The sequence below is a fragment of the Orcinus orca genome, chromosome 14, assembly GCF_937001465.1.
Source record: "Orcinus orca chromosome 14, mOrcOrc1.1, whole genome shotgun sequence".
Lineage (NCBI taxonomy): Eukaryota > Metazoa > Chordata > Mammalia > Artiodactyla > Delphinidae > Orcinus > Orcinus orca.
The window spans coordinates 65306203-65334151 of NC_064572.1; the positions used below are offsets into that span (position 1 = coordinate 65306203).

The 27949-nt window shown below is 36.4% G+C and overlaps 2 protein-coding genes across 2 annotated transcripts in view; both read right to left on the reverse strand.

Moving 5' to 3' along the window:
- On the reverse strand, positions 1-27463 carry PCGF6 (polycomb group ring finger 6). The gene is made up of 10 exons (XM_004265895.4): positions 27013-27463; positions 26181-26280; positions 25992-26088; positions 25139-25194; positions 24979-25038; positions 23920-24028; positions 19251-19278; positions 10349-10447; positions 4627-4713; positions 1-1240 (listed from the first exon to the last, which is right to left on the reverse strand). The coding sequence occupies exons 1-10, from the start codon at positions 27373-27375 to the stop codon at positions 1184-1186; spliced, it is 1056 nt and encodes a 351-aa protein (XP_004265943.1). The 5' UTR covers positions 27376-27463; the 3' UTR covers positions 1-1183.
- The window catches only part of NT5C2 (5'-nucleotidase, cytosolic II), a 307851-nt gene that overhangs the window by 183611 nt on the left and 96291 nt on the right, over positions 1-27949 (reverse strand). The window lies entirely within an intron of this gene.

The following is a 27949-nucleotide window of genomic DNA, read 5'->3' on the forward strand; positions in this document are numbered from 1 at the left end:
TAGGTTAAAATAAATTTTTATTAAAAAAATTGTATTAAATGTTAGAAGAGATTTATACACAATTCACAAATGCTTTATAAAACATTGCCAATCTTTCTCCAATTGTAATTGCTTTTATGCAGACTTGGAAATTTTGCAGTGAAATAAGGTCTACAAAATATTTCTTTTAGAAAGCATCACAATGATAATTTTAGGCAAAATAGTCTTTAAAACTGAAATATTTGCATGCAAGTGAGTGAGCTCTCAAACACCCGTACTCTTTATCCCAGTGACAAAGTAATGCGAAAATGAACATTAAACTGACTTACTGAGGAAACAATGAACAAGTATTCTGTAAACTTCTCAAATTCACTCAAATTTTTAAATTACTTTCAAAAGCAGTGCCATTACAAGGTACTGACAATCACATTACGTACTCAAAATGAATGTTAATCAAACTAACATTCAAAAAATAAAAATACTGTTGCAAAGAGGCACCCCTCGTTGTAAGGTATGTTAAAGGAGTGTTTATTACACTGAAGGCTTATGGTACGGGCCATAAACCCTACAGGAGACAGTCTCTTCACACAGACAAATTATAATCCATCCCTTTTAGAAGTGAATAATATCTCTTTAGTAGTGTTGCTGGTTGAAAAAAAAAAGTTACAAGTTCGAAATAAGATGGCAACATACAAAAAGTGGCCCATAGTTTTGGTCTTTGTCTAAGAGGTACATTCTGTAATTTAACAAAGACTGGCTTTAAATCTTCAGTTCAAAAGCACACTTCTTTTCTGAAAGGGTGACTGACCAACTGATGCCATTTCAGAGAGCAGAATCCTAACCACCAACTTGAAAGGGGTATGGCTCAATGAAGACAAAAACAAAAACAGTAACTGATTTACCTCAAAGATTACGAAACAAAATCAATGTCAAAGTATTTGAAATCATAAAAATTCATTGCTTTAAAAATTTCCCCCTGAGCTGTGGATGCTTTTTTATATATAGTCTCTAGTAAAACAGATGCATTCTATAATACCAAGTTGTAATTATAAATCCTATGATTCTTGGTGCTGAAAATAGATAAGTTATGTCTCAAACAGCACAAAGTGATAACAATTACACATTCTGTGGAATTCTTTGGTGAGATGCAATCCTGCAGAAGTCTCCTTATTTTGTTTCCCTCCTCACAATACCCTTAGAATCTTCAAGTAATTTTCAAAGGAGAAACCACAAGTCCATAATGAAGGACCAGCAGACCATCCTGAAAAGAAAATAAGTGTTCTGCAGTTATTTAAAAATCAGTTACGTAAATGATCAAGTCAAAGATAGTTTATTTTTCGTAACCCAACACGAATGTGAAATTCTTTGATTTAAAGAGAATAAAGAGTCCAAGATAAATAAACTTGCTTGTTCACTCACTTCATTACTAAACACTCCCTGTTAATGTGCCTTTTTAATGACTCTCAGAAGAAAATTCTGAAACTACCAGGTATCCACAGTTAGTCACGGTTGTTTATGGCAAAACATTTCTTCAAAAAGAACTAAAAGATACACATTTCATTCTGCACAGATTACTTAATATATCACCCAAGCACTGGACTTCTCTAAAAAAGACTCAATTATCATAAAATATCATGGATCTGCTAAGAAAATAAAACATTTATTTCCTACATAAATGCAGCTTACAACTAAAACAAGTGAGAAAATTTTGGAACTCTTACCCATTTAATGTATCATACATTTTACTTCCTCCTTGAAGTCTGTTCAATACAATTTACCCTTTCTTTGATATCCAGAGTCATCATTATGAACAGTAACTACACTGTGCTGTAACACAGTGATGTCCTCTGGGGTCGTGGGAAATTTAACCTGACAGTAAATGACTCCAGATAACTTGTTTCTGAGTCTTTTTATGTCTCCTCTCTTGATATCAGGTCTTAATTCTTTGTGCTCTCACCAAGGCTGCTTAAAAGAGTGTTTTTAAGGTGTTATTTCTAATCTACTATGAACTGGAAAACTAGCTTGAAAGGAAGGCTCACTGGGGAAGTATGCCATGGGCAATGGGCCTACTTTGAGCAACATATAGAGGGAGTGGTGGCATGCACGCCTTGCATTTCCAACTCTTCGCTAGCTATCGCTCTCTCTTTCTTCTTTATTAAGCTTTTTCATGGCTCCACTTCCTCATTTCTCATTCGCTATTCAACTCACTGCAATCTGGCTTCTGTTACTGGCAACTTCGGTGAAAACTCACCAGAATTCTAGAAAGGGGTTCACCAATTCAAATGCCCACAAAGGCCAGAAAAGTAACATAAATGAATATGTGAATCACGTATGTAGTCAAATAGGGTATGTTGAGACCAGTGGTAAACCAGAGAGCAGATGCTTAGCTAAAGGAATTTAAACTCAAAAATTAGAATAAGCCAAATAAAGTATAGTCCCATACCATGTTTGGCCCACGGACCATCAGACCTGTTCTAGACTAACTAGTCTAATCAAAGTAAATGAATTTGTATTCTAACACACACAGAAGGATCCTATTAACATTTTTACAGGAATACAAATTACATTTTACATAATGTCAATTTTTTGCATATAGTTATATTTCACAATTACAAGCTGTTTCAAAATCTCAAAACTTCAATACATGTATAAAATCGCATTTTATGAAATGAGATAATTCCTTATAATTCAAATTTAAATCGATGTCTATTACGTTTATATTCCATATAAATAGACAGAAATATATAAATATTATTTATATTATTTATATTTTATATTTAGATGTCTCCATTCATGGTCTTCTTAAACTATCCAACCAGAGTGAATCTTCTAAAAGGTTAAGTCAGCTTATGTCTCTTCTGTCCTTGGCTCAAATCTCTCCAATCAGTACTTTCCCACTTCACTCAATTAAAATCCAAAGTTCATACTATAGCCTATAAAGTCCTGCATGGTTTTATTCCAGCTGCTCAGATCTCAGCTCCTACCATTCTCTCCCTCACTTGCTACCTCCTAGCTTTCACTGCAGAGATATGTTATTCATTTAGCTAAGAGGTCCTGAGATTACATGACACATTGTTATCAATGAGGACTTTAATTAATTATATTTCAGGTTATTTAAGTTCTGGGACTTGCTCATCTCTGAATCTCCCCATGTCTAGAATAGTGCTCCGTAAATACTTATTGAATTGAAGTCATATTTTCTACCCACTCCACTGACTTTGCAATTTTACTCCTAGATTCTTACATTTCTAATCAAGCTTAACTTTTAAAAAGACAATCGGGACTTCCCTGGTGGCACAGTGGTTAAGAATCCGCCTGCCAATGCAGGGGACGTGGGTTTGAGCCCTGGTCCGGGAAGATCCCACATGCTGCAGAGCAACTGAGCCCGTGCGCCACAACTACTGAGCCTGCGCTCTAGAGCCCATGAGCCACAACTCCTGAGCCCACGTGCCACAATTACTGAAGCCTGAGCGCCTAGAGCCCATGCTCTGCAACAAGAGAAGCCCGTGCACGGTAATGAAGAGTAGCCCCCGCTTGCCGCAACTAGAGAAAGCCCGTGTGCAGCAACAAAGACCCAACGCAGCCAAAAATAAATAAATAAATTTATTTTTTTTAAAAAAAGACAATCATTTTCTAAGATTTCTGAAGTTTCACCTTATAAAAATTTTAAGAAATGTTTTGTTTATATCTCTAAGTATGCTTTACTTAGCCAAGAAACAATTTTGCTTTTGTATTTTATGAAGAATCTTTTGAATTATTTGTTACCAAAATGTAGACAATTGGTATGGTGCTATATTTCTAAAAACATGTAAGAATAATCAAATAATCACCTAAATAAGTATTCAGCTACCCTTTTGTTAAGATTCTAAGCTTTAAGCTCAAATTTTTTAATAGGTGAACCTTGATTCTACCACTAACTAGCCAAGTGACCTTGGGCAAGTTACTTAATCTGTCTAGACCAGTTTCCTCATCTATATGATCTACCAACGGATTTTAGAATTAGAGGGTAAAGTTCCAGGAGAAACTGGATCTTTCTCTTCATTAAAATTGTAAGTCTTATCTTGCTTTTCATGTATCCTGACCAGATTTCATATTATATTCCCACTCACATTATAGGCTAATTAAAACATCATAACGGTTACCATGGCTTCTTACCAATTGAGCAAGGAATGGTATGTGAATCTCTATAGCCTAATGAGTCTCTACAAATTTTTCTTAAAGAAATGTCCTTGCAGATACATTTGCCCAGTAGTCTTCAAAGCTCTACTGCAATACTGGACAGAGAAAAAAGAAAAAAAGGCCTCTAGAATCAAACTGCCTGGGGTTTGAGCCCTGGCTCACTCACTCACTCACTGTGGGTAAGTTACATGTCCTCTCTGTACCTTGGTTTCCTTATCTTTAAAACTGGGAAAAAAAGAATATCTATCTCATAAAACTATGAGGAATAAGAGAGCTAATCGATACAAATCATTTAGAAGAATGCCTGACACACAGTAAGCATTCAATAAACATTAGCTTTCTTATTTTCAGTCCAGATAATTTCAAGAAAATTATAGTTTATTAAAAATTTATTGATAACATGGAACATTTTTCTTTCATTAAATAACTTGTCCATTAGGCATAAATATGGTGAAGTCTAAGACCTACCTGCATTGCTGCATCACCTATTGCACGTCGAATTTCCTTTAGAGTTTGATAGCGCTCTAACAAGTGATCACCACAGATGATATCTACCTACAGGCAAATAAGAGTATAAGTTTGCTTTCCTGCTTCAGAAAACCATATGACAAAATGAGGAAGATCAACATAATTATTTTTAGACTAGTCTTTGCTATTTTAGACTGATTAAACGTTCTCAAGAAAGATTTTAGAAACTTTTTACAAATAAAGTAAAATGGAAGGAGCATTAGAGGACATAGCAGGGCAGACAACAGGCATTCAGAATGATTTCCTTGAATCTCTGAGAACAAGTTAAATCATACTTGATATGTTCAGCACAAGAAGGCACAGAAAAGTCTATTATTTTAAAAAGTTTCATGACACAATGATTAATAGGGCTTATAATGCTTAAAAAGGCAATCTTTAGTTATTTGAATAATTTTCTTAATGAGGAATATCTCATTTTCCAACAGTGGAAAGTCTACTGCTGACATAAAGTACACAATAGGGGAACTGTTTTACAGATGGAACAATCTTAACAAGGTCTTTTCAGCCCTTTTAGTAAGGTCAAAGCTCTAAGACAAATCTACTTTTATATAGAATGCTCTAGAAAGAACGATATGGTTGTACAGTTATATACTATATTGTAATATGATTCCAGTATACTCACTTGCTAGAAATAGAAATGCAAATCCTTACATTCTCTTTCACTAAGTACTCCTTTCCCATTGCCTTAAAGTGGGAACAGGTCCTCAACATCTTATTAATAACATATCACTTAACAGGCTCCCCCTCCTAATGTCCCTATTTAGCTTACAGCATGAAATTTCTCCTTGCTCCAAACCAAAATACCAGCTCTAACTCCTATTTCTCCTTTTCCTTTCTTCTCACGTGCAGTTACCAAGTCCTGTTGCTTCCTTCTTCACCCTGCCTTTTAAGTTCATATCATTCTTTCAACTGCTGCTCTTAGGCTTAAACCACTGAAACCGTCTCCTAACCAGATTTCCGACCTTCAAATTCTGTTTACTCTAAAAATCCTATGCACTGCCAACATGTTAGTTTCCCTAAAACCTTCAGCATGGTTGGGTAAGAATAGTAAAAGCAGTTGCATTTAGCTGAGCGGCCTCTATGCACAGCATTTGTTACACTATATATTTGACATATGTTATCTCATCTCATTTTCACATTCCCGTGAGCTAGGCATTGTAATTCCCATTTTACAGATAGGACACTAAGAAGTAAAGACATTAAACTTTCCTAAGGTCACAAGGCTATAGTAAGTAGCAAAGTTCAGATCGGAACCCAGGTCTGTCCCCAGGTCTATCTTTCTCCAAAGATAAGTGCATGTGAGGGGTTGGCAAACTTTCTACAAAGAGCTAGATAATAAACATTTTAGGCTTGTGGGACTCAGGATCACTGTCACATGTGCTCAATTCTGTCACTGTAGCATGAAAGCAGCCATAGTATGGCTGTTCCAATACAACATAATTCATAAAAAGATGGCAGGTTAGATTTGGTACATAGGTCAGTTAGTCAAGCCCTGTGGTATCTCACAATGAATAACCTCCGATTAGTAACAACTTTTGTTTTATGCTTACCAGTTTTAAAGTTGGCAAAGCAATACTTGTTTGCAAAAGGACTTGAAAGCAATAATAGCAGATCTTGTGCACTAACAGCAGATCTTGTGCATAGAACTTAGGTCCATGAAAAATTAAAGAACTTGGAAACTAACATTATGTTTTTATTAAGTATCCAACTATCCAGAGACCACCACCCTTAGTGGGCTTCACCACATGGTATACATTTATGATTTGGTTACTACAATTTTCTTTTCAACTTAATCTTAACTCCCAGAGATTAGCCATTTACTAACAGTTTGATGCATATGCTCCTAAATGCAATGTGTGCATGTGGGGATTTTGGTTTTGTTCTTCTAGAAATGGGATCATGTCACATATTTTGTTCTACATATTTTTAAAACACACACAGACACACACAAACAACAAAAACTTAATATACTATGGAATCTTTTGGAATGCATAGATAGCTCTCTGTGTTTAATAGCTGCATAGTGTTCCATTTTATGAATATATCATAAACTATATTATCCATCCTCCTGATAAACATTTAAACTACTTCTCATTTTACATGCTGATTTTTAAGTTACTTGACTGTAAATACTTCATAAATTAGTTCATTCAAACAGAATCACATCTCTGAGGGTGCCACAAACATGACCCACATATTTGATAATTTGCTAGAAGGACTCACAGGACTCAGCATGATCACAGCTATGAGTAATTACAGCAACACAGCAAGGATACACAGTCAGATCATCAGTAAGGTAAAAAGATGTAGGTAGAGTCTGGAGAAATCCACGCACAGGCTTCCTATGCTCTTCCCTCCCAGTCCACGAGGAGATAACACCCACATACTCTTTTCTCTAGCAGTGAAAATGTAGTCAATTTGTGCAGTGTTTCTGCCCAGGGAAGCCCAGTTGAGGCTCAGAGTTTAGGGTTTTTATTGAGGGATGGTCATGTTGGCATTCTCTGCCTAGCAACTACCAAATTCCAGACTCCCAGAAGCAAAGCAGTTATTCATCATAGACCCATTGTTTGTACAATCTAGGTACGGGGAAACACCCTCAATAGTTAGGTAACTTTTCATATTAGCACAGGGAACTTTTTACAAGCCAACTTCCTAGATGCTAGGCAAGGGCCAACCTTGTAAGCCAGCCCTTCCAAAGGCAGCACCCTCAGGTCTGCTTTGCTAACTCTTTTCTGCATAATCTTTCTACCCTTTGGAGTATTAAGTCTTAGTTAGGAAGAATAACTACGATATTTCTGAATCTCAGAGCGGAAATCATAACGTGAAGATGGTCTTAAGGGAAGAAAAACCCGTATCTTTTTAAAAGCAAGATCACACTAAAGCTTTCAAGACAGGATTTTTCACTGATTGAGCCAGTGCCACACTCATTCCTCTTTGTTCATACATACTTTTCTTTGATAGAAAGTTCTTTTTTTCTTTGTCTGTCTGGCAAAAAAAAAAAAAAAAAAAAATCCATTCTTCAAATCCTTTCTTTGACCTCTCCAGAGTTAAATCATTCACTCTGTGCTCTTGTGGCAGTCATCATAACCTATTGTCATTCAGTTGTTTACTTTTATATCTTTCCCACACAACTGAGTCACCTGGTGGCATTTTCTGTCTCATCTTTGTACTGGAGGCCAAGCACATAGATGCTCAATTTAGTACCAATAGATAGTAAATGAATGGTAGGGATACACCATATGACATGTTAGGGTCTCTGAAAAATGATTTGGAAACAATTCAATGATAGGGTTAAGGTCATATACTAAATAAATAATGAAAAAAGGAACCTGGGCTTCCCTGGTGGCACAGCGGTTAAGAATCCGCCTGCCAGTGCAGGGGACACGGGTTCAAGCCTTGCTCCGGGAAGATCCCACAAGCCACGGAGCAACCAAGCTCGTGCACCACAACTACTGAGCCTGCGCCCTAGAGCCCGTGAGCCTCAACTACTGAGGCCCGCACGCCTAGAGCCTGTGCTCTGCAACGAGAAGCCACCGCAATGAGAAAGCCAGCGCACTGCAACAAAGAGCAGCCCCTGCTCGCCTCAACTAGAGAAAGCCCGCGCAGCAACGAAGACCCAACTCAGCCAAATAAATAAATTTATTTAAAAAAAAAAGAACCTATCTTTTAAGACGGAATTAATTATGGTAGGATTAACAACAAAATCTACTACCACATCTTTTATATAGAGAATATTTAGTGATCAATATGGTAATCATTTCAAAAAAGCAAAATAAGGTCTGAAGGTCAAATAATGTACAAAGGAACACAAGAGTTATTAAAAAACAAGATACAATAAGACAGCAATAAATTCAAAACACCACTAAATCAACCATGGAGATCCAGAGGCACTGGGCTCTCTTATGTGAAAGAAATCTACTCAGATAATTATTGATTTCTGATTTGAATTAACTTAAATCTCTTAAGAACACGTCTACATTTTTTTTATCTTTCAGAACTGTCTTCCTTTTTTATTTTTATCTGCCACAAATAAATAATACTTTTAAAGGTATTTTATTATTTAACAGTCCCCTAGTAATCATTCATTCCTGCTAGTAAATAACCATTTACGAAGGTCACATATCTGTAAACAAATAATACATTTTCTATTTGGGACTAAATGGTTTTAAGGAAGGTCAGCACAGAAGGCTCAAGTGACTGGGTTGACCAAGAATTTTATTTTGTTTAATGGTTAACTAGCTCAATGTTTTGTTCATATTAGAAGTAACTCTTGTTTACTGTCTCTTGGATTTAGAAGGCTTAAACAATTTTAGTCACAAATGGGTCTGCATATTTGATAATTCTCTGTTCCACTATTTTAACATTTTGGTGAAATAGTAATTTATGAATGTTACCAGCTATATAGTACCTGAATTAGAAAAAAAAAATATTTACCTAAAGAGCGAAGAGCTGAGAGACAAAATTAAAGACTGAAACAAATTTTACATCATTTTATTTCAAAATGTTAAAAGCCTTGAATTCTGTGATAGGAGGAAAAAATAAACCCACATTTTTACACAATAAAACCAATTTAGAGCTTTGGCAACCAAATTTCTTAAAACACCAGTGTGAAACTTATAAATGGCTCTGATCAATATCTAGCCACAGAGGAAGTAATCTATATCCTAAAGAAAGCCCTCTTGGGTGCCACTTCTTATTCTATATAATCAGGTGCAAGTCTTCTGATTTCTGCTTTTAGAAATAATAGACTATTATGGGATTACTCACAATTCTTTGTTCAGGAGTCCCTAAACAGCTATCTATTTCTAACCAAAAGGCTAAGAATAACCTCAAGTATGCTTTGGCTACAAGGTGATAGATAAGTCATTTCCAATTTTCAGCTGCCATGAGATACAGCTAGCATTATGTCAAAGTCAGTAAGAGAAATCACATTTAATTGAATTTAATATATATTTAGTACTGGCAGATATTGATACTAAAAACATCAGCAAAATTTCAGATCTACAGCAAATAGACATTTTAGATAAAAATTATTCTATAAAATTTTACATATGATGGAGAATAACAAAAACCCCTTTTAAATTTGACTAATGAAAAAGCAGAGCTATGTAAACGTGCATTTTCACTGGCCCACATTATTAAACTATGAGTTTACTTACACTTTATATGCAACAATACATGAGGTTTGAGATTTCCATCTTACAACAAGAAAGTATTATATAGCTATAATGAGAGATCTTTTTCAATCCTTAGGAAACTAACAGAGTCTATATTAGACAGCTGTTCCACTTTTCTAGGTGTCTTGAGCTAAACATTGATAAATCCAAGGATGTCCTCTGAAGAGAACTGAATGGATGGAAAAGTAAATTTTTGCTCTACTATCAAAAAGAAAAGAGCTGGAGCTGAAACTCTAGAAGCTCTTTAATCGTTCTCACACCCTCAGCTTTTCTCTGACACCCACAGATGGTCACCAATGGCAGCAAGTCAAATGTGATTAAATTTGGGGGTGGGGATCACTGTGTACCAATATTCAATTAACATTTACAATATCTACAATGTCATAAAACAAAAGCCACTGCATGAAATCCTAGAGACGGTTCTTTCTTCAATATGTTAAAGGTAATCTCACAACTTCCTGTCTTTTTACACACATATACTCTACCTGACAAGCTGGATCAAGACCCATTTTTCTTCTGAGGAATTTTTCTACATGTCCAATAGTTGCTTCTCCTGAAACTCGGACAAACTTCTTTTCCAATGGCTACAAAAGTAAACAAACAAACCAATTTCAGATTAAATATACATAAAATGTATAAACCTTAAAGCACATTTTATAGCAAAGATAATTCAATAGATTTATGAAAGAAAAATTACTATGAAATTTGAGTTAATTTATCTATCAAACAAGAAAAAAAAGAATTCCTGCTTAGCTTCACCTCTCCAAAAAGTATGTCAACAATTTTTTTTAATAGAACGGCTTACAGATTTGTTTTACTACCTCATCAAGAATAAAACTTAGAGTAAAATTTATTGACAGCAAAAACCCAAGATTCAATGTCTCAAACAATCTGGTTTCTTCAACAAAAAAACTTCAGGGAAAAAAAAAACAACCAACCAAGGCTGAGGAGGAACCGCTAGACTAAAAAAGATACAAGGCCTGTAAATAAGGGATATATCAACCAATTACAATATATGGATCTTATTTGGATCCTGATTTTTAAAAATCTTTAAAACAATTTTCATAAGACAATCTAGGAAATTTAAATAGCATGTGGATATTTAAGGAATTACTGTAAATTTAAAAAATGATAGTATTGGGACTACCCTGGTGGTCCAGTGGGTAAGACTCCATCTTCTCAATGCAGGGTGCCCAGGTTCAGTCCCTGGTCAGGGAACTGGATCCCATATGCATGCTGCAACTAAGAGTTCTCACGCCACAACTAAGGAGCCCATGTGCTGCAACTAAGACCCGGTGCAACCAAATAAAGAAATATTAAAAAAAAAAAGATCCCGCATGCTACAACGAAGATCCCACATGCTGCAACTAAGACCCAGTGCAGCCAAAATAAATAATAAATAAATATTTAAAAAGCTGCTTTACACATTCAGATACAAGTTATAAAAATAAATAAAAATTATAGTATCATTATTATGTTTTTATAAAACGTCCTTATCTTTTAGAAACAAACAATTATTTACTGATAAAATGATAGTTCGGGATTTGCTTCAAGATTATATAAGAGAAGTGTTAAAGGTATTGATGAATTGAGATTGGCCATGATTTTATAATTATTGAAGTTAAGTGATGTGTACATGGGCATTCATTTTACTATTCTGTCTATCTTTGTATGAGTTTGAAATTTTCTTTTAAAAGTGGAAAATAAAAAGATTATCGGGGCTTCCCTGGTGGCGCAGTGGTTGAGAGTCCGCCTGCCGATGCAGGGGACACGGGTTCGTGCCCCGGTCCGGGAAGATCCCACATGCCGCGGAGCGGCTGGGCCCGTGAGCCATGGCCGCTGAGCCTGTGTGTCCGGAGCCTGTGCTCCGCAACGGGAGAGGCCACAGCAGTGAGAGGCCCGCGTACCGCAAAAAAAGAAAAAAAAAAGATTAACATCTAGATGTATATGGCTGGAATCTGATCCAACAGTCTAAGGTGATAGGTAGAGAGACCATAGCGTTTTAAAGTAGAAAGTAATGCTTACCTAGCCACTCTCTCTCTGAGGCAATTTTAAGGATACTACTATTAATAAAAATGAAAAGTTGGGGTAATAAGAACTAAAAGGGTACCTTTTAGGAAAATGTGAACAATGTTTTTCTAGCACTAGCAGAGAGGGAGCCCAGAATTGCTACCAAGAGGACCCAGGCAGGTTAGGCACACATTTCTTCCATATAACAGCACTCAGCTCTCTTATCTGTAATTTGGTTTCTTAAGAACTTTCCTAACAATAGATCTATCCCTTATTACCACAGTGCAGCAGATAGCATGTTAAGTGCAGATATTCCAGAGACTGCCTGGGTTTAAACCGTGGTTCTGCCACTTTCTAGCTGCAAGTCTTTGGACAAGTTGCTGAACGCTTCTGTGTCTCCATTTCCCCATTTGTATTGTTAACATAGAGATACTAATAGCACCTACCTCATAGAATTATCATAAGGAAAGTGTGTTAATATACGTAAATAACTATTAATAATTCCTGGCACATAGTAAGTACTTAGTTATTACTAGTGTATTGATTTATTCTGTTCTTTATGTAAAGGAATCTAATTAGAGGACCTAGTTGTCATCATGGATACTGATATAATCTAGACAAAAATGGCAAAGGTTCGTGTTCTTTAAACGCAGGTTTAAGAATCATCTTGAAAATCGAAAGCAGTCTTTCTCACTAAGGAGCAGATACAGCAGTGCTCCAGGTGAAGTCTTGATGAAGGTACCGCATTGTAGGTGGCACTGCCTGATGTAGCATGAGAATCCCATGATGTGCCTTGAGAAGCTATCCTGGGTTATCTAGCTAGATGCCTGCCTGGCAACCAGTGCATTTCTGAAGGTTAATTTCTGGGGCTTACCATCTCAATAGTAGGCTTCAGGTATACCAACAGAGGACAATTCAATATTCATCATTTCTAGTTCTTGGTGAGCACTTCACCCCCAAGTGTTTATTAAGATTAATCCAACTTAGCTAAAGTTATCAATACTGTACTTTTTAGACCACACAGAACAGAATTATGAGATCTGCCAGTAACTGAAAGAAAAACATTGGCCTTGGCTTTCAAAGTTGGCTTCTCACGTGGTTAACCTTAGTCTTCATACCGCAGGCTCACAAGTTAACAGAAATTTTTTCCGATATAATTCAGATCCAGCTTTTTTAACAATTTGCTTTTTTTGTTTTTTGCCTTTCTTTTTTTTCTTAAGCTGCAAAGCAGGTTCTCACCTAAATGGTCAACTCATTTTTTTTTCCTGCTGCATCTAATAGCCTCCTACCATCTGCATATAAACAGGAAAGAAAAATTCCACAGAAGAATTTTACTTCTTTGAAATTAAGCACAGCAATCTTCCCTACCATCTATAACACAGGTCAATTTGAGAAGAAAGTTGAAACAATAAGGTAGAATCTATAGGGCGATTTAAGAGACATTCAGTTATTTTCTGACTATAGAAAATGCATACCACTAAAAATATTGGGTCGGCCAAAAAGTTTGGTTGTGTTTTTCCAAGTGAACTTTTTGGCCAACCCAATATCTTTTAAAAAGATGGTATCAACTCATTTTACCTTGAAAAAATTCCTACCTCTGTCAACTGAAAATAGTTACCAACCCAGTCACAAGGTAAATCCCTACCAACCAGATGGTGAATTTGAAATACCACCAAAAGACACCTTGGAGAAATGACAGATTCTGTGTCTGGGGCAAGAGATGTACGAGTTGAGCATGGAACATCTTGTCATATGAGATAGCAAGGAAGCTATTATAGACCATGATTATCTATGATAAGACAATTTGAACATCAATAAAGATAATAATTAAAAGGGGTTTAAACCACAAATATATTTAAATGCATGAGTTCATATTAAAGTAAAAACAAAATCAAAAATACCTAATTGATTAGGACTGGAGCATGCTAATGAACCAACTCATTATTTTGAACCTTGTAAGTCAAGGGAAAGAATCAGCATTTATTCTTTCTTTCCTATATGAATGGTACCACTGGCTAATCAAATAGAAGTTCCTCATTATTGAAGTATTTTAATAAAAGGAGGAGGAATGACAGCATCATTTTCCAAACCCTATTAAGTTAATGGGCTTAGACATTGAGTACCAATTGTTGCTAACAACACAAAGACACAAACAACCAGACATTAATGTGCCTCCAGATGGACAAAAACACTACCGACTATGAAGTATTCTTGGTCCCCTCAAATCAAACCTGTCTGATTAACACTCAGACTTAACTACTAGTTTATGGGAAAGACAGAGGACAGAAGAACACATTAAATCACAGCACAGAGATGCAACATCAAAACCCCATCTGTAGGAAACTATAGCACAAATGACCCAGCTTTGTCAACAATGAATTGCAAGAAAAAAGAAACAGAAAACTTACAGATTTAAAAACCTATCAACCAATCACAATGTGTGAACATTATTTGGATCCTGATTTACGACGATGTTAAAAAAACAAAACAAAACACCCACTACAGCTGAGATAAAAACTTGTACACTGACTAGATATTTGGTAAGAAACTCATTTTCTTTTTATTCACCACCTTCAACCTTTTGAAAAATCACAAACTTACAAAGAAGTTACACTAGTAAATGAAGATCCAGATAGCCTTCACCTACTTTACAAATGATTAACATTGCTATATTTGCTTCACCTCTTCCAATGTATGTAATATGTGTGTATATACCTGTACATTTATTATTTAAGTTACTTGCAGACATTGAGATATTTAACCCCTAAATATACCAGCAGTTATCATCTCAGAATAAAGGGGCTCTCCTCTATAACTACAATATAATTATCAGGAAATTTATAACATTAATACAGTGCAATTATCTAAATGGGTCCAAATTCAAATTTCTCCAGTTGTCCTAATAATGTCCTTTACAAGTTGTTCTTATTTCAATCCAGAATCTAATGAAGGATTACACACTGCATTTTGTTGTCATGTTTCTGTAATCTCCTTTAATCTAGAATAGGTCTGTCTCTTTATTTTTATCTTTCTCAACACTGACATTTTGTAACTTTTTTTTTGGTATGCTACGTGGTCATTAAAAAAAGAGCCTCATCTTTTAAGAGTACTGAAACACTTTACAGATGAAATGGCAAAATGCCAGGGATTTCTTTCAGAATAATATTAGAAAGAAGGGTGGCACAGTGGTTAAGCACCCGCCTGCCAATGCAGCGGACACGGGTTCGAGCCCTGATCTAGGAAGATCCCACATGCCGCACAGCAACTAAGCCTGTGCGCCACAACTACTGAGCCTGTGCTCTAGAGCTCACGTGCCACAACTGCTAAGCCTGCGAGCCACAACTACTGAAGCCCGCGCCCCTAGAGCCCGTGCTCCGCAACAAGAGAAGCCACTGCAATGAGAAGCCCCCGCTCGCCGCAACCAGAGAAAGCCCGTGCACAGCAACAAAGACCCAACGCAGCCAAAAATAAAAATTAAAAATAAATAAATTAAAAAAAAAAAAAGAAAAGAATCCGCCTGTCAATGCAGGGGACACGAGTTTGACCCCTGGTCTGGGAAGGTCCCACATGCCAGGAAGCAAATAAGCCCATGTACCACAACTACTGAGCCTGCACTCTAGAGCCGGTGAGCCCCAACTACTGAAGTCCATGCACCTAGAGCCCATGCTCTGCAACAAGAGAAGCAAACGCAATGAGAAGCATGTGCACCAACGAAGAGTGGCCCCCACTCGCCACAACTAGAGAGAAAGCCCACACGCAGCAAAGAAGACCCATCACAGCCAAAAATAAATAAATAAAAATAAATTTAAAAAAAAAAAGAAAGAAAGAAGGGAAGTGTGGGAATTCCCTGGTGGCCTAGTAGTTAGGATTTGGCGCTTTCACTGCTGTGGCCCGGGTTCAGTCCCTGGTGGGGAAGTGAGATCCCACAAGCCGTGTGGCAAGGCCAAAAAAAAAAAGAAAGAAGGGAAGTGGATGGAGGTATAAAAGAAATTAAATTGGTCATTAGTTAATTGGCAAAGCTGTGTGATGGATGCATGGAGGTTCTATTCTGTCTACTCTTCAGTGTATTTAAACATTTTCATAATTAAAAGTGAAAGAAAAAATTTTCTGAACTAAATGACTGCTTGGTGAAACACTTTTAAATTAAATGTAACAAACAGACTTTATGATTTTCATGCCATAAGTGTACATGGTGAATAGTTTAACTAGGCATCATCCTAGTCAGACATATTTATTTGAACAATAAATAAAAGACAAGGTATAAAAACAGCTTTTTAAGTAGTAGAGAATGCTGAGCTATAATATCAAAAGCTAGAATTCCCTTATAAATACAGAATTAAAAGAAAAATGTTAAGATTGCCAATGTGTTAGCTAAGAAAATATTAAAAAATGACTGTTTTAGCAAAATAAAAAGTCAAAATATGCAGAAATACGATCATTTGTTTCTAAAACAATATATTCATTACCTCTTATAGACATAAGCCTGCAAACTAACATCAGTATCATTAGTTAACACTGAAAACTTAATGCCTCAAAACTATAACAACAGTGTAATAAACTTCTATAAACCTAGCTTTATCAACTCACAGCTAATCTTGTTTTAAGTATCCCCCATCCATTTCCTACCCCAACTGCTTACTGGCCCCCATTCCCCAGTTTTGTTTTGAAGCAAACCCCAGACACATCATTTCATTTGTAAATACTTCAGTATGTATCTCTAAAAAATAAGAACTCTTTTTAAAAACATAATACCACTATCATACTTTAAAATTCCTTGATATCAGAAAATAGACAGTAAATGTACAAATTTCACCATCTCAATTTTCTTACCTAGTAGAAAATGATTTTATTATTTTTAGGGTTGTTATTACAGAGAAAATAAAAATAAAACAAAGATTTCACACACAAAATGTAATAACCAGTGATGGACTCAAGCTAAAATTCTAATTTATGCATATATTATTTTTATCAGATATATTTTTGTACTCTCAAATGTATACACTAAACATACTACAAATAATGCTTCTATTCGAAGTTTCTATTGGATCTTGGCTTGTTTTTTAAAATTTAACAGCTTTATTGAGATATAATTCACATACCATTAAATTCACCATTTTAAAGTATACAATTCAATGGTTTTTAGTACATCTATAAAGTTGTGAAACTATCACCATTATCTAATTTCAGAACATTTTCATCACCCAAAAAGAAACTCTTACCAATTAGTAATCACTCCCAATTTCCCCTCTCCCCCAAGCCTCTGGCAACCACTAATCTACTTCCTTTCTCTATGCTTTTGCCTATATTGGACATTTCATATAAATGGCATCATATAACATGGTCTTTGGGTGCCTGGATTCTTTCACTTAACATGTCTTCACGGTTCATCCAGGTTGTAGCATGTATCAATATTTCATTCCTTTTTATTGCCAAATACTATTCCAGTGTATGGATATATCATATTTGGTGTACCCATTCATCAGTTGATGGATATTTGGATTACTTACAATCTGGGGCTATCATCTCATAAATTTTTTAGTTTATTATCAAATCCAATCCAAATAAACGCCATACACTGATGTCCCTTGAGTCTCTTTTAATCAGTATGTTCTATCTACATGTTCCCTCTTTACATCTTTCCCTTTTATTTGCTGGAGAAACAGAACTGTTTGTCCTGCAGTTTTCCACTGTCTAGATTTGGCTTATTATATATTCTTACAAAGTAATTTAATAAGTTCCTGTGTCCCCTGGATTTCCTGTAAATTAGTAATCTAGGGGTATGATCAGCTTCACATTTCTTTTGGCAAGAACACTTCATAGGTGGTAGTGTCATATTTTTTTGATGTACGAGGATCAGAACTACATAAATATTCTAAGCGCATATGTGCTTTCGCGGAAGCAATAGGCTAATATTTTAATTTAATTTTTAGTTCTTTCTTCACGACATTCTTATACTCTGTTGGCTCGTCTGGCTACTACAGGTCACTGGACAGGTGTCTTCAGTGAACTCTAGGAGCATATGACTCTACAGTTGTCCCATATAGAAACTTACATGCTACTTTCCCACCCAGTACACTATGAAAGGACTTCCTAAAGTTAATCACCATAAGTTTGGTTATTTTACAACTTAGAAGAGGTAAAAAGTTACCAAACCTAACACTGCATTCCCTCCATCACAATGATCTCTGGGAAAAACCTATAATATACTTCATCCAGAAAAGTACTCATTTATTCCTATGCTTCAATTCAATTCCTATGCCTCCTAAGCCATTATAGTCACAAAACAAAACACTATGCCCAACCAGGTATAATTCACCCATATTTTATTTTATTTTTTATTAGGTGTTTTTTTTAAAATTTATTTTCATTTATTTATTTTTTTTGAACTTATTTATGTATTTATTTTTTCGGCTGCACTGTGTCTTCATTGCTGTGCACGGGCTTTCTCTAGTTGCAGCTAGAGGGGGCTACTCTTGGTTGCGGTGCTCAGGCTTCTCATTGTGGTGGCTTCTCTTGTTGCGGAGCATGGGCTCTAGGCGCGTGGGCTTCAGTAGTTGTGGCTCACGGGCTCTAGAATGCAGGCTCAGTAGTTGTGGCACATGGGCTTAGTTGCTCCACGGCATGTGGGATCTTCCCAGACCAGGGCTTGAACCCGTGTCCCCTGCATTGGCAGGCGGATTCTTAACCACTGCGTCACCAGGGAAGCCCCACCCATATTTTAGTATAGACTTTGACAAAGTCACTGAAAATCTAACCAGATCAAAGTCAATTATTTCCTTATACATTTATAATCCCAAGTAACTATAGGCCTGATTTACCCCTTTTAAAAAAGTCACCTTTTCCTGAATGATTCATACTATAGGAGCAACACTGTGTACAATGGCACCTGTGATGCTGAAGCCTTTAAGACAACTCTGAACTTAAGTATGTTACAAAAGAGTTCATTCTTACCTTTAAAGTTTCAGTAAATGATTGAAGTAACAAGTTGGGGCAGGCTAACTTCAACCAAAGATGTTACATGCAAATGAAATTTTAAGCTCATATTTAACTCTAAATGCCAAATATGCAAAAAATGCTTTGAGACATTTTTTTAATCACCGAATTAACACAGCATTTGGTTTCAGTTTTAAAAATTACTCACTTATTTTTCCTTAGACCACTGTTCTGAATTAATAACAAATCCCTACTTAATAACTCTTTTCTCATAAACCTATTATAAGAGAGCATTACTGAATGTACTTCATATTTCAACAAGTTTTATTTACAGAACAAATTTTATAGACTGTAACTGAAGACAGTCTCCATATGATTGCTAATCTTAAATTTGTGTGCTACAGGGTCCTCTTGTAAAGTAAATGAAAAATAAAAGTAAAATACCTTAAAATGTCCCGTGCCTTCATTAGCACTGAAAAACGAAAGCAAAATTAATCAATTTTGAACTATATGTTTAATTATATAACACAGAAAAATAACATAAATACACATATTTGAGGAACATCAACTTAATTTTAAAACACGGTCACCTAACCCTTTATGAAATAAACAAATGTAGTTAATTGTCATATCTGCCACCTAGTGGTAAGGCAAAGGCAGTTTTATACAGTATTTTACATTGCTTTGTATATTTACTTCCAGGAGTTAAAAGTATACTCTTAATATTTATATTTCCCCCACATGTAGCATTCTAACATTTTCTAGCTTAAAGTAAAACTTCTTTCTTTCTGTCATAATTAATGTGTTTTTTTCTTGATAGCAACGTTTACAAGATAGAGTCCTTACAAGAAAGCTGCTACATTTCCTGTTGTTTTACTTGTAACATAATCACCTGGGCATGATTTACTCAGTTTGCTTTTCCTCTAAAAGTACGAAGAGATTTCTTGATTAAATCAATTACTTTTATATCATGAGGAGAGAAGGAACAAACTTTTTTTGACCATCTACTATGCACCAGGCATTATATTAGGTCTTCATATATTATGCATGTGTTTCTTTCAGTTCTCACAGTAACCCTTTAAGTCAGGCATTAGAATCACCATTCTACGGATAAGGAAAATTGAGCTCAGAGAGGCTGAATAACTTGCTTAAGGTCACACAGCTAGTAAGTAATAAAGCTGGGTTTCAAACGCGGGTGTACATATCAAAGCCCACATTCTTTGGTTTTTTCGGGCATGCTGCACTGGATCTTAGTTCCCCTGACCAGAGATTGAACCTGGGCCAGGGCAGTGAAAGCGTTGAGTCCTAACCACTGGACCGCCAGGGAATTCCCAAAGCTCACATTCTTTCTTCCCTATCACGTTGTGAAGAATAGGCAAGATCACAATTGCATCATCTAGAGTATTCTTATAATACAAATATAGAGAAATATATTAATATACAATATAGATAGTATAAATATCTATAGAATATGTTATACTGACAAACATAAAACATAAGTTATGTATACACATTATATATAGATGTAAATCTAAGGTTATAATATCTTAAGAGCTACAAAATAAAATATCCTTGGGAATTCCCTGGTGGTCCAGTGGTTAGGACTCCGTGCTTTCACTGCCAAGGACGCAAGTCGATCCCTGGTTGGGGAACTAAGATCCTGCAAGCTGCGCAGCCAAAATAACTAAATAAATAAAATATCTTTTTCATTATAAGAATTATCTCTATAGAATCCATGATATATGGGCATCTGGCTTCTGCTTGAATATCTAAAGAGATAGCTTCTTTTTTTTTTTTGAGATAGCTTCTTAACTTACAAGTCGGTTCATTCCATTTGTGGGCAACTTTGTTAGATATTGCTTGCTTGCACTGAATCAAATATGTTTCTCCCTGTAACTTATACTTATTGGTCCTAGTTTTGCCTTTTGGTACTCTTGTGAATTAGATTCAATCTTTCTGCTACTACACATGACATAGTTTTCACACCTTTTACTATTCTGATTACACCTCAATTTACTAACATCTCTCTTAAAATGTAGTGCCTAGAGCTGAACATAAGACCCCAGTTGGATAACATAGCATACAGTGGGATAGCACCTCCCTGGTTTACTAAACACCACTGAGTTTAAGATTGCATTAAATTTTTGCCATATCTTCTCTCATACACTTATTTCATGTGAGTCCATTTTCTTTACTAGGCAGATATTGTACACATTACAGCACCACAGACTACTTTAACCTTTATTTCTGAATGACCCTGCATTATTTCAATATTCATATACTGATAATAGTTTAGACATGTTAGAAATACCATATGTTGATTCTTATAACAATCCTGTGAGTTGGTATTATAATCCCCAATTTAGAAATATGGAAACTGATGATCAGAGAAGTTAAGCTACATCCTAGGGGTTACATACCTTCAGTTATACTCTTCAAAGTCTATGCTCTTTCTATATACACTATACTGCCTAAGGCTTTATAATCTTCTACTTTACACATAGAAACTGAAGAACAAAAAGGAGAAGTACTGTACAAGACTATCTTAAGATCACAAAACATGCATACCAAATTTAGGGGGGCCGGGAATATCATATTCATTCCAGTGGTTGAAAAATCACTTCCATGGGCTGAACCTACCTCAGGATTTTTGCTAATCCAATTCAAGCAGGGTCACCAGCTGGACCAAATTTGCCCTTGTACTTGCATCAGGTTAAAACTCACCTGCCATTTGTCCTGCCATGAAAGAGCTTTCTATGGGTTACCCTCAGTAGCCTGACTTCAGTGGTAACACCAAGCTTTTCAATGTAGTAAACATGTGGGGATTTAACTCTGGGGGCTGGCGACTTCTTCAAAAGAACTCTTTGCCACATTGGAAGCTTTCTTCCCCATAACCATTTGAAAACAGATAAAAGACTATTTTATGACGTAGACAGACTACTCATCATAATCTTCAACATATAAGGTTCAATTCTCTTGTTTTACAGATAGGGAAGCTGAAGCTCTGAGAAGTTAAAAATACAATTTCCACGAGGGCAAGAGCCATGGCTGACTTACTCCAATTACATTCCCAGCAGCTAGCAGAGTGCTGTGCTGGTACACAGCAGGACCTTAATAAACATCTTATGAATAAACAGAAAGCGATTACCTCAATTTTACAAAGCTATATAACAAAGGAGCTAGGACTTAAATAGAGATCTTCTTATTCCAAGTGAGGGCTCTTTTTTTCTACAGCAGGGAATGTGTTAACAATGTAACAACTCCAGTAAGTGGTAATGACTGCTTTGACCAGAGTACTCAAGTCTCACTCATTAGGAAAGCCTGCCATGATTAAGTATTGATTTCTCCTTTGGACAGACAGAGATAATGTAGCACACTTGTCACATATTTGCCATCTTTGCATTACTGCCACTTTTCAAAAAAGGTATAAAAAAACTGTCAGTTCCAACTGTGCGTTAGTGGAAAAGGTTACATTTCCCGAAAATATTTTTAGAAATATAAATTCCTTTCAATTTTCAAATTTTACTTAACTAGACTTACTAAAAATCAAGTTACATGGTAAAAAGTCAAATACAATGAAAAGTAAGACCTTTTCCAATTCTATACTCATACACTCCAGTGCCCTTTTCTAGAAGCAACTGCTATCAACATTTTCTTATATGTCCTTTCAGGAATGGTCTGTGCCTGTGGGGAAAAAATATATATATATGTATATATGCCCACCATCCGCTTTTTAAGAAAAACATAAAGAGCACATGCTATATATTCTCTTCCGCATCTTGCTTTGTTCACTTGAGAAAGTGAATTTTGGCAATTGTTCCATATTAGCACATATGTTACTAGCACATGTTCATTGCTATATACCATTATTTTACCAGTTCCCTTTTGGACATTTAGGTTGGAACACATTCTTTAATAACAGAAATTGCTGGTTTAAAGTCTGGTATTACATGATTTCTTCTCATTCTTCTAAAGAGATCTTTATTTCATTATCATCAACCACTACTACGTGGGCTCTGTGGAGGCATAAGAAAGGTTTCTCGCCTCTCAGGGATCCTTAATATCAGTTGAGAACACAGGATGAATACATAAAGAGATAAATACAACATAGTACAAGCTAGATACTAAATAAATAATACAGGCAACCTAGAGTTATAAGGAGGAAGTGACTGAGAAGTCAAATAGTCATCAGTGACATAAAATGGAAGATCTAGATCTTCCAAGAAAGGCATTTTAGTTTATCCTGCAAACTATGGAATTATTTTGAAAACTACAGTTTGATACAGGCCAACTCTATGATGACAGTCGGCCTAACAATATTGCAGGATAATGGAGTACACCATATGCTACAGTGTTTGAAAGAAGCAATTTTTATTAATTAGGGAGATATCCAACTACTTTGGAAAATAATTTGGCAAAACCAAGTAAAGCTGAAGACGAACATATCCCAAGACACAGCAAATCTACACTCTTAGAAAAATATCTCATATATATATAAGGAGATACGTAAAAAATGCTTAAAGCAACAGTGTTTATAATAGGAAAAAAATTGGAAACAAAGTGTTCCACAGTACAAGAAAAGATAAATTATGGTATATTTATTTTAAGGGAATACCAGGCAATGGTGAAAATGACTGAACTAGTTATACATTTTAGCATGGATGAATCATACAATGCTAAGTGAGAAAAGCAAGTTAGAAAACATGGTATGATACCATTTAAAGTTTTTAAGTGGCCAAAAACAATTCTACATATTGTTTAGAAATAGATACACATGTGGCAAACACATAAAAAAATGCATGGGAATGATAATCATTACTTTTAGGAGAGTAGTTATTAACCTCTAAGGGAAGGGGGGAATGAACAGGAAGAGGTAGCCAAGTGCCTTCTGCCATATTAGCATGGTTTAATTCAAAAGCCAGATGATGGAGATACAAGTGGTTATTTTACTACTCTTTAGTACCTTTTTCTAAGTCTTAAATATTTCAGAATTATTCTTTAAAAGGATATCAGAAAAACTCGGTATGACCTTAGTTCAGGATGATTTTGTAACTGTTGGGACTTAAAAAATTCTTTATTTTAAAGTTTAGAGGTAGAGGTTTAGGGTACTCACCCAATAAACTCTAGTAATAAAGACATGTCAAGTTCAGGTGGAATACGAAACACTGATTCTAAGACTTTCTTAGATCTTCCTTTGCTCGAAGGGACTGGCTGTGGAACAGCTATTTGATAGCCAAACAAAAAAGTTGAGTTAGAATATAAATATCATAAACTGAGATCTTTGGAAAATAATTACAGAAATTTAACTATGTTGACTATTTAAAAGATCATAAAGCACTCACTCTCCCTTTTTAAAATAATATCAGTTAATCTGTCAAAGCCAGTGAAATTAGTGACAAGCCTGGGGAGCACTCCACAATGGAAGGCAGACATGTATGGCTGGTTTATCAGGGCCACAGAGAGAGCTCAGCATAATAGCAACAATAGCTATAGGTAGCCCTTAATAAGCACTACTATGTGCCAGGGCTCAGGGCTCATGCTTAGCACTTTACATGCACCATCTCATTTAGCCCTTATTATAATTGCATGCCATAGGTACTAATGGTTTTTTCTTTTAAATTTTATTGGAGTATAGTTGATTTACAATTTTGTGTACTTTAACTGTAAAGAAAATGAGATTACAGTTTAATGAGATTAGGCAATTTGCCTAAAGTCACCCACATAGTAAGTGGAAGAATGAAGATTTACACCCAAATCTAACTTCCATACTGTGACATTACCATCATCATAAAAACTAATATTTGAGCAGTTACTATGTTCCAGGCACTGTTTTAAGTGCTTTGTATTATTCAATGTATGCTTACAATTTATAGTGTTATGATTATCCCTGCTTTATAGAAGAGGAAACTGAGACATTGAAGTAATTTGCCAAAGTCATACACCTAGTAAGGTGGCAGAGCTAGGATCACACTCAATATAGCTCCAGAGCCTGTACTCTTTAATCCTTATAAATAATTAAATTGGATTACAGTAAATCATGACCTTCAAAATCTTTCTCTCTCTTTGATCATAAAATAACCAGCTATCACCAAAAAGAACCTCAAAGGGAGTAAATTTTATTAAGTAGTATTCTTTAATCTATAAATACATTATGGTATACACCCAAACTTACCAGGTTTAGGTACTTCTAGACCTCTTTCTTTATAGAAATCATGCATTTGCTTTTTTTCTCCTAAAAAATGATAAAACACAGACTAAATTACACTTAAAATGTAACTAGCAGAGTCAGAAGAGATTCTGGGATTCACAACTATGTAATAAAATAAACTTACTTTCCTCTAGATTGATCACTAATTTGTACACTATGTCTTGTAACTGTCGGTCCAACCTAATAAAAGGAAAGGATGGAGAATACCTCAGAATTCAGAAAAATGCATTTGGTACAGAGTGAATGATGTTCTTTGTAAGTAACTGTTTTCTCTTAGGGGTGACTATCTCCTTTCTCAGAGCTGAGTTACTTTTAGGTAGCACTCATGGTTCTCATCTGAGAGAACCTCAAGTAATTGTATGTGGTCATAATTACAAGTAATTATAGACTCTTGAACTATTTGCTAAATTGTTCCATGTGAACTGGTCTTATTCCCTTAATAAGAATGTGAGCTTGAGGGCAGAGACTGTATTTTGAAATTCTGTGAATCATCTGCAAAACACTCTTCTATGAAGGTAGTAAAAACATAATAGTATTTGCTAAACAAATGAAAGCAGGTCACCTTTAGTGTTTTTCTTCCCTTAGGAAACTGAGCATGAACTGAAAATTTAATAAGCCACAATGACCTATGACAGACAGGCTTTTCTAAAGAGGCCAGTTATTTCAGGTATTAGTTTTAAAAATAGAATTCTAGATACACAGAAAAGGATAAGCCTAAACTAGCCTCATCAACTTGACTGATGAGATTAAAATCTTCAAGAAAAGAGATCTGTGCCTTTTTTTTTTTTTTAAAGTTCCCAGTGGATATTACAGTGCCTGGTACACAGTAAGTGCTCTATATGTATTTCTTTAAAGAATACGTATTTCCCTTTCTTGTCATTTTGAGATAGGTCAAGAATTTATTACCAACTACACAATTTCAAGCTTTCAGAAAAAGTATACCTAAAATATAAATTTTACTTATATATTCTTCTTACCTTATGTTGTAAAGAGGTTGTGTCTGATGTACTACTATGTTGCATTTTGGACACCTGTTGCTATAGTAAAAGTGTCTTACAATGCAGCTTTTACAAACTGTTGAAAAAAAAATGTTGAAATTAGGATACTTTCAAGACATTTCAAAAAATCAACATATTATTTGGAAATATGATGAACTATATGCTTACATGTATGAAGACATTCTGTAATGGTAGTTGCATCTATTAAGTAACCTTTGCAAATGGAACACAAGATGTATGGGGTCAGCTCAGAGAGATTTATCAGGCGCTGCAAATACAATGTAAATAGTTTTAAAATACAAGTCCTTGCCTTTTCAAATTCTTAAGCGATAATCCCCAAATTTTATTATCAACAATGTGTAGCTTACTTTGCAACATGGAAACATGTTACCTTACCTCCAACCCTTCAAACACTCTCATCAAAGTTACAATAACACAATATAAACCAATGTTCCGAAAAGATCTCATTCTTTTGGAGATATTGTATATTGCCAGATGAGGGGCATCTTACTATATGAATTATCGCGAAATGGACAAACTTTCCAGATACTGGTGTTTAATATTAATTCTGAGTAACTAGGTATATTGTCTAACTTTATGAAGTATGCGCTGCCCCATTAAAAAAAAAAAATCTCCCAATTAGAGACTGACTAGGTGGGGAAGGGTTTCCCATCCTCTCAACACCCTGTAGAAATGGACTGTTTCCCTGGCCCACTGTAAGCTCCTGGAGGGCAGCAGGCCGGTACCCTTGGCGCCTACATCCCTGGCACGCAGTAGCTTCAATAATGAGTGAGTCGGACCCAGAGAGCTTAAGGGACTGCAGAAACGTTACAATATGAGTCGGCAGGGAACCGGGCCGGGACAGAGGCCGGTCCGCGCCACAAGCAGGCAGCGCAAGGAGAGGTGAGGGTCCGTGCAAGTGCCAAAGGCTTCAGCGGCGAGCGGGGAACCCGGCCCTAACTGAGGAGGCCCGGCGTGGTCAAACAGGGGCCATCAATACCTCCTCCTCGTCCTCGGAGTCCGGCCGGCCCCCCTCCAGCCTCAGCGAGAAGTGGCTCATCTCTTCTTCCTCTTCCTCCTCTTCTTCCTCCTCCAGGTCCTCATCCTCTTCCAACTCCTCGTCCTCGTCCTCGAAGCGGCCCCTCAAGCGGCCCAGGGTGCGCTCCGGCTCCAGCTCAGGGGGCCGGGAGCCCGAGCAGCCTGGAGCCCCCGCCTCGGACAGTGGCGGCTGGCCCTCCTCACCCGCTGCCGGCGCCGGAGTAAGGGCAGGCGGGGAGACGGGAGGCGGGGGCGGCATGGCTGCGGCTCCCTCAGCCTTGGCAGAGCCCGCGGTGCCTGCCGTTATCACAGGGACCCCCTCCATGCAGGGGTAGAGACCAGGCGAGGCGAGACCGAGACCAGGTGGCTGGATAGCGCGGGAGTTCCGCCCGCCTGCCTGAGCTGACAGTGCGCAGGCGTGAGAGGCCTGCAAGGCCCGCTGGGAAATGTGGTTCACCACCCCGCACCTAAGCCGGGGCGTAGGCGGAGCCGCTCAGGTATATGGGGCGGGGCTTGCAGGCCGCATCTTAGAGGAATCTCACCCATTTTTTTTCCTTTGAAAGCCTGTCGCTTTCTGCACTGCCTTCTGAAAACAACGGAATTGGTACCTTTTAGACAACAATATTCTGTTTGCACTGACATGCACAGAGCACTGAAATAGGGGCTATAACCATACTGCATTACGAATAACAATGATTTCAATTTGAGTACCAATTATGCGTTTCTTCCATGCAAGATTATTTCCGTTAGGAAGTATTTAGTTTCTATTTTGAAATATGTAAGTTTATTTATTTGGAGGAATTAACGCTTGTATTGCCACAGGGTGGAAATTTAATCACAATTTGAAGGCCATCTATAATTCCTCATCACATAAAGGAAAGTCAATTATATTTGATTCA

Bases quoted from the DNA above. Each gene is read 5' to 3' on its own strand.
- PCGF6 (XM_004265895.4), bottom strand. From the start codon at position 27,375: ATGGAGGGGGTCCCTGTGATAACGGCAGGCACCGCGGGCTCTGCCAAG. The intron at 25,195-25,991 runs GTAAGAAGAATA...TCCTTTTATTAG, and splicing joins CAACCTCTTTACAACATAAG to GTTGGACCGACAGTTACAAG. The intron at 10,448-19,250 runs GTATTTTACTTT...TTACTTTTGTAG, and splicing joins AAGGCACGGGACATTTTAAG to CCATTGGAAAAGAAGTTTGT.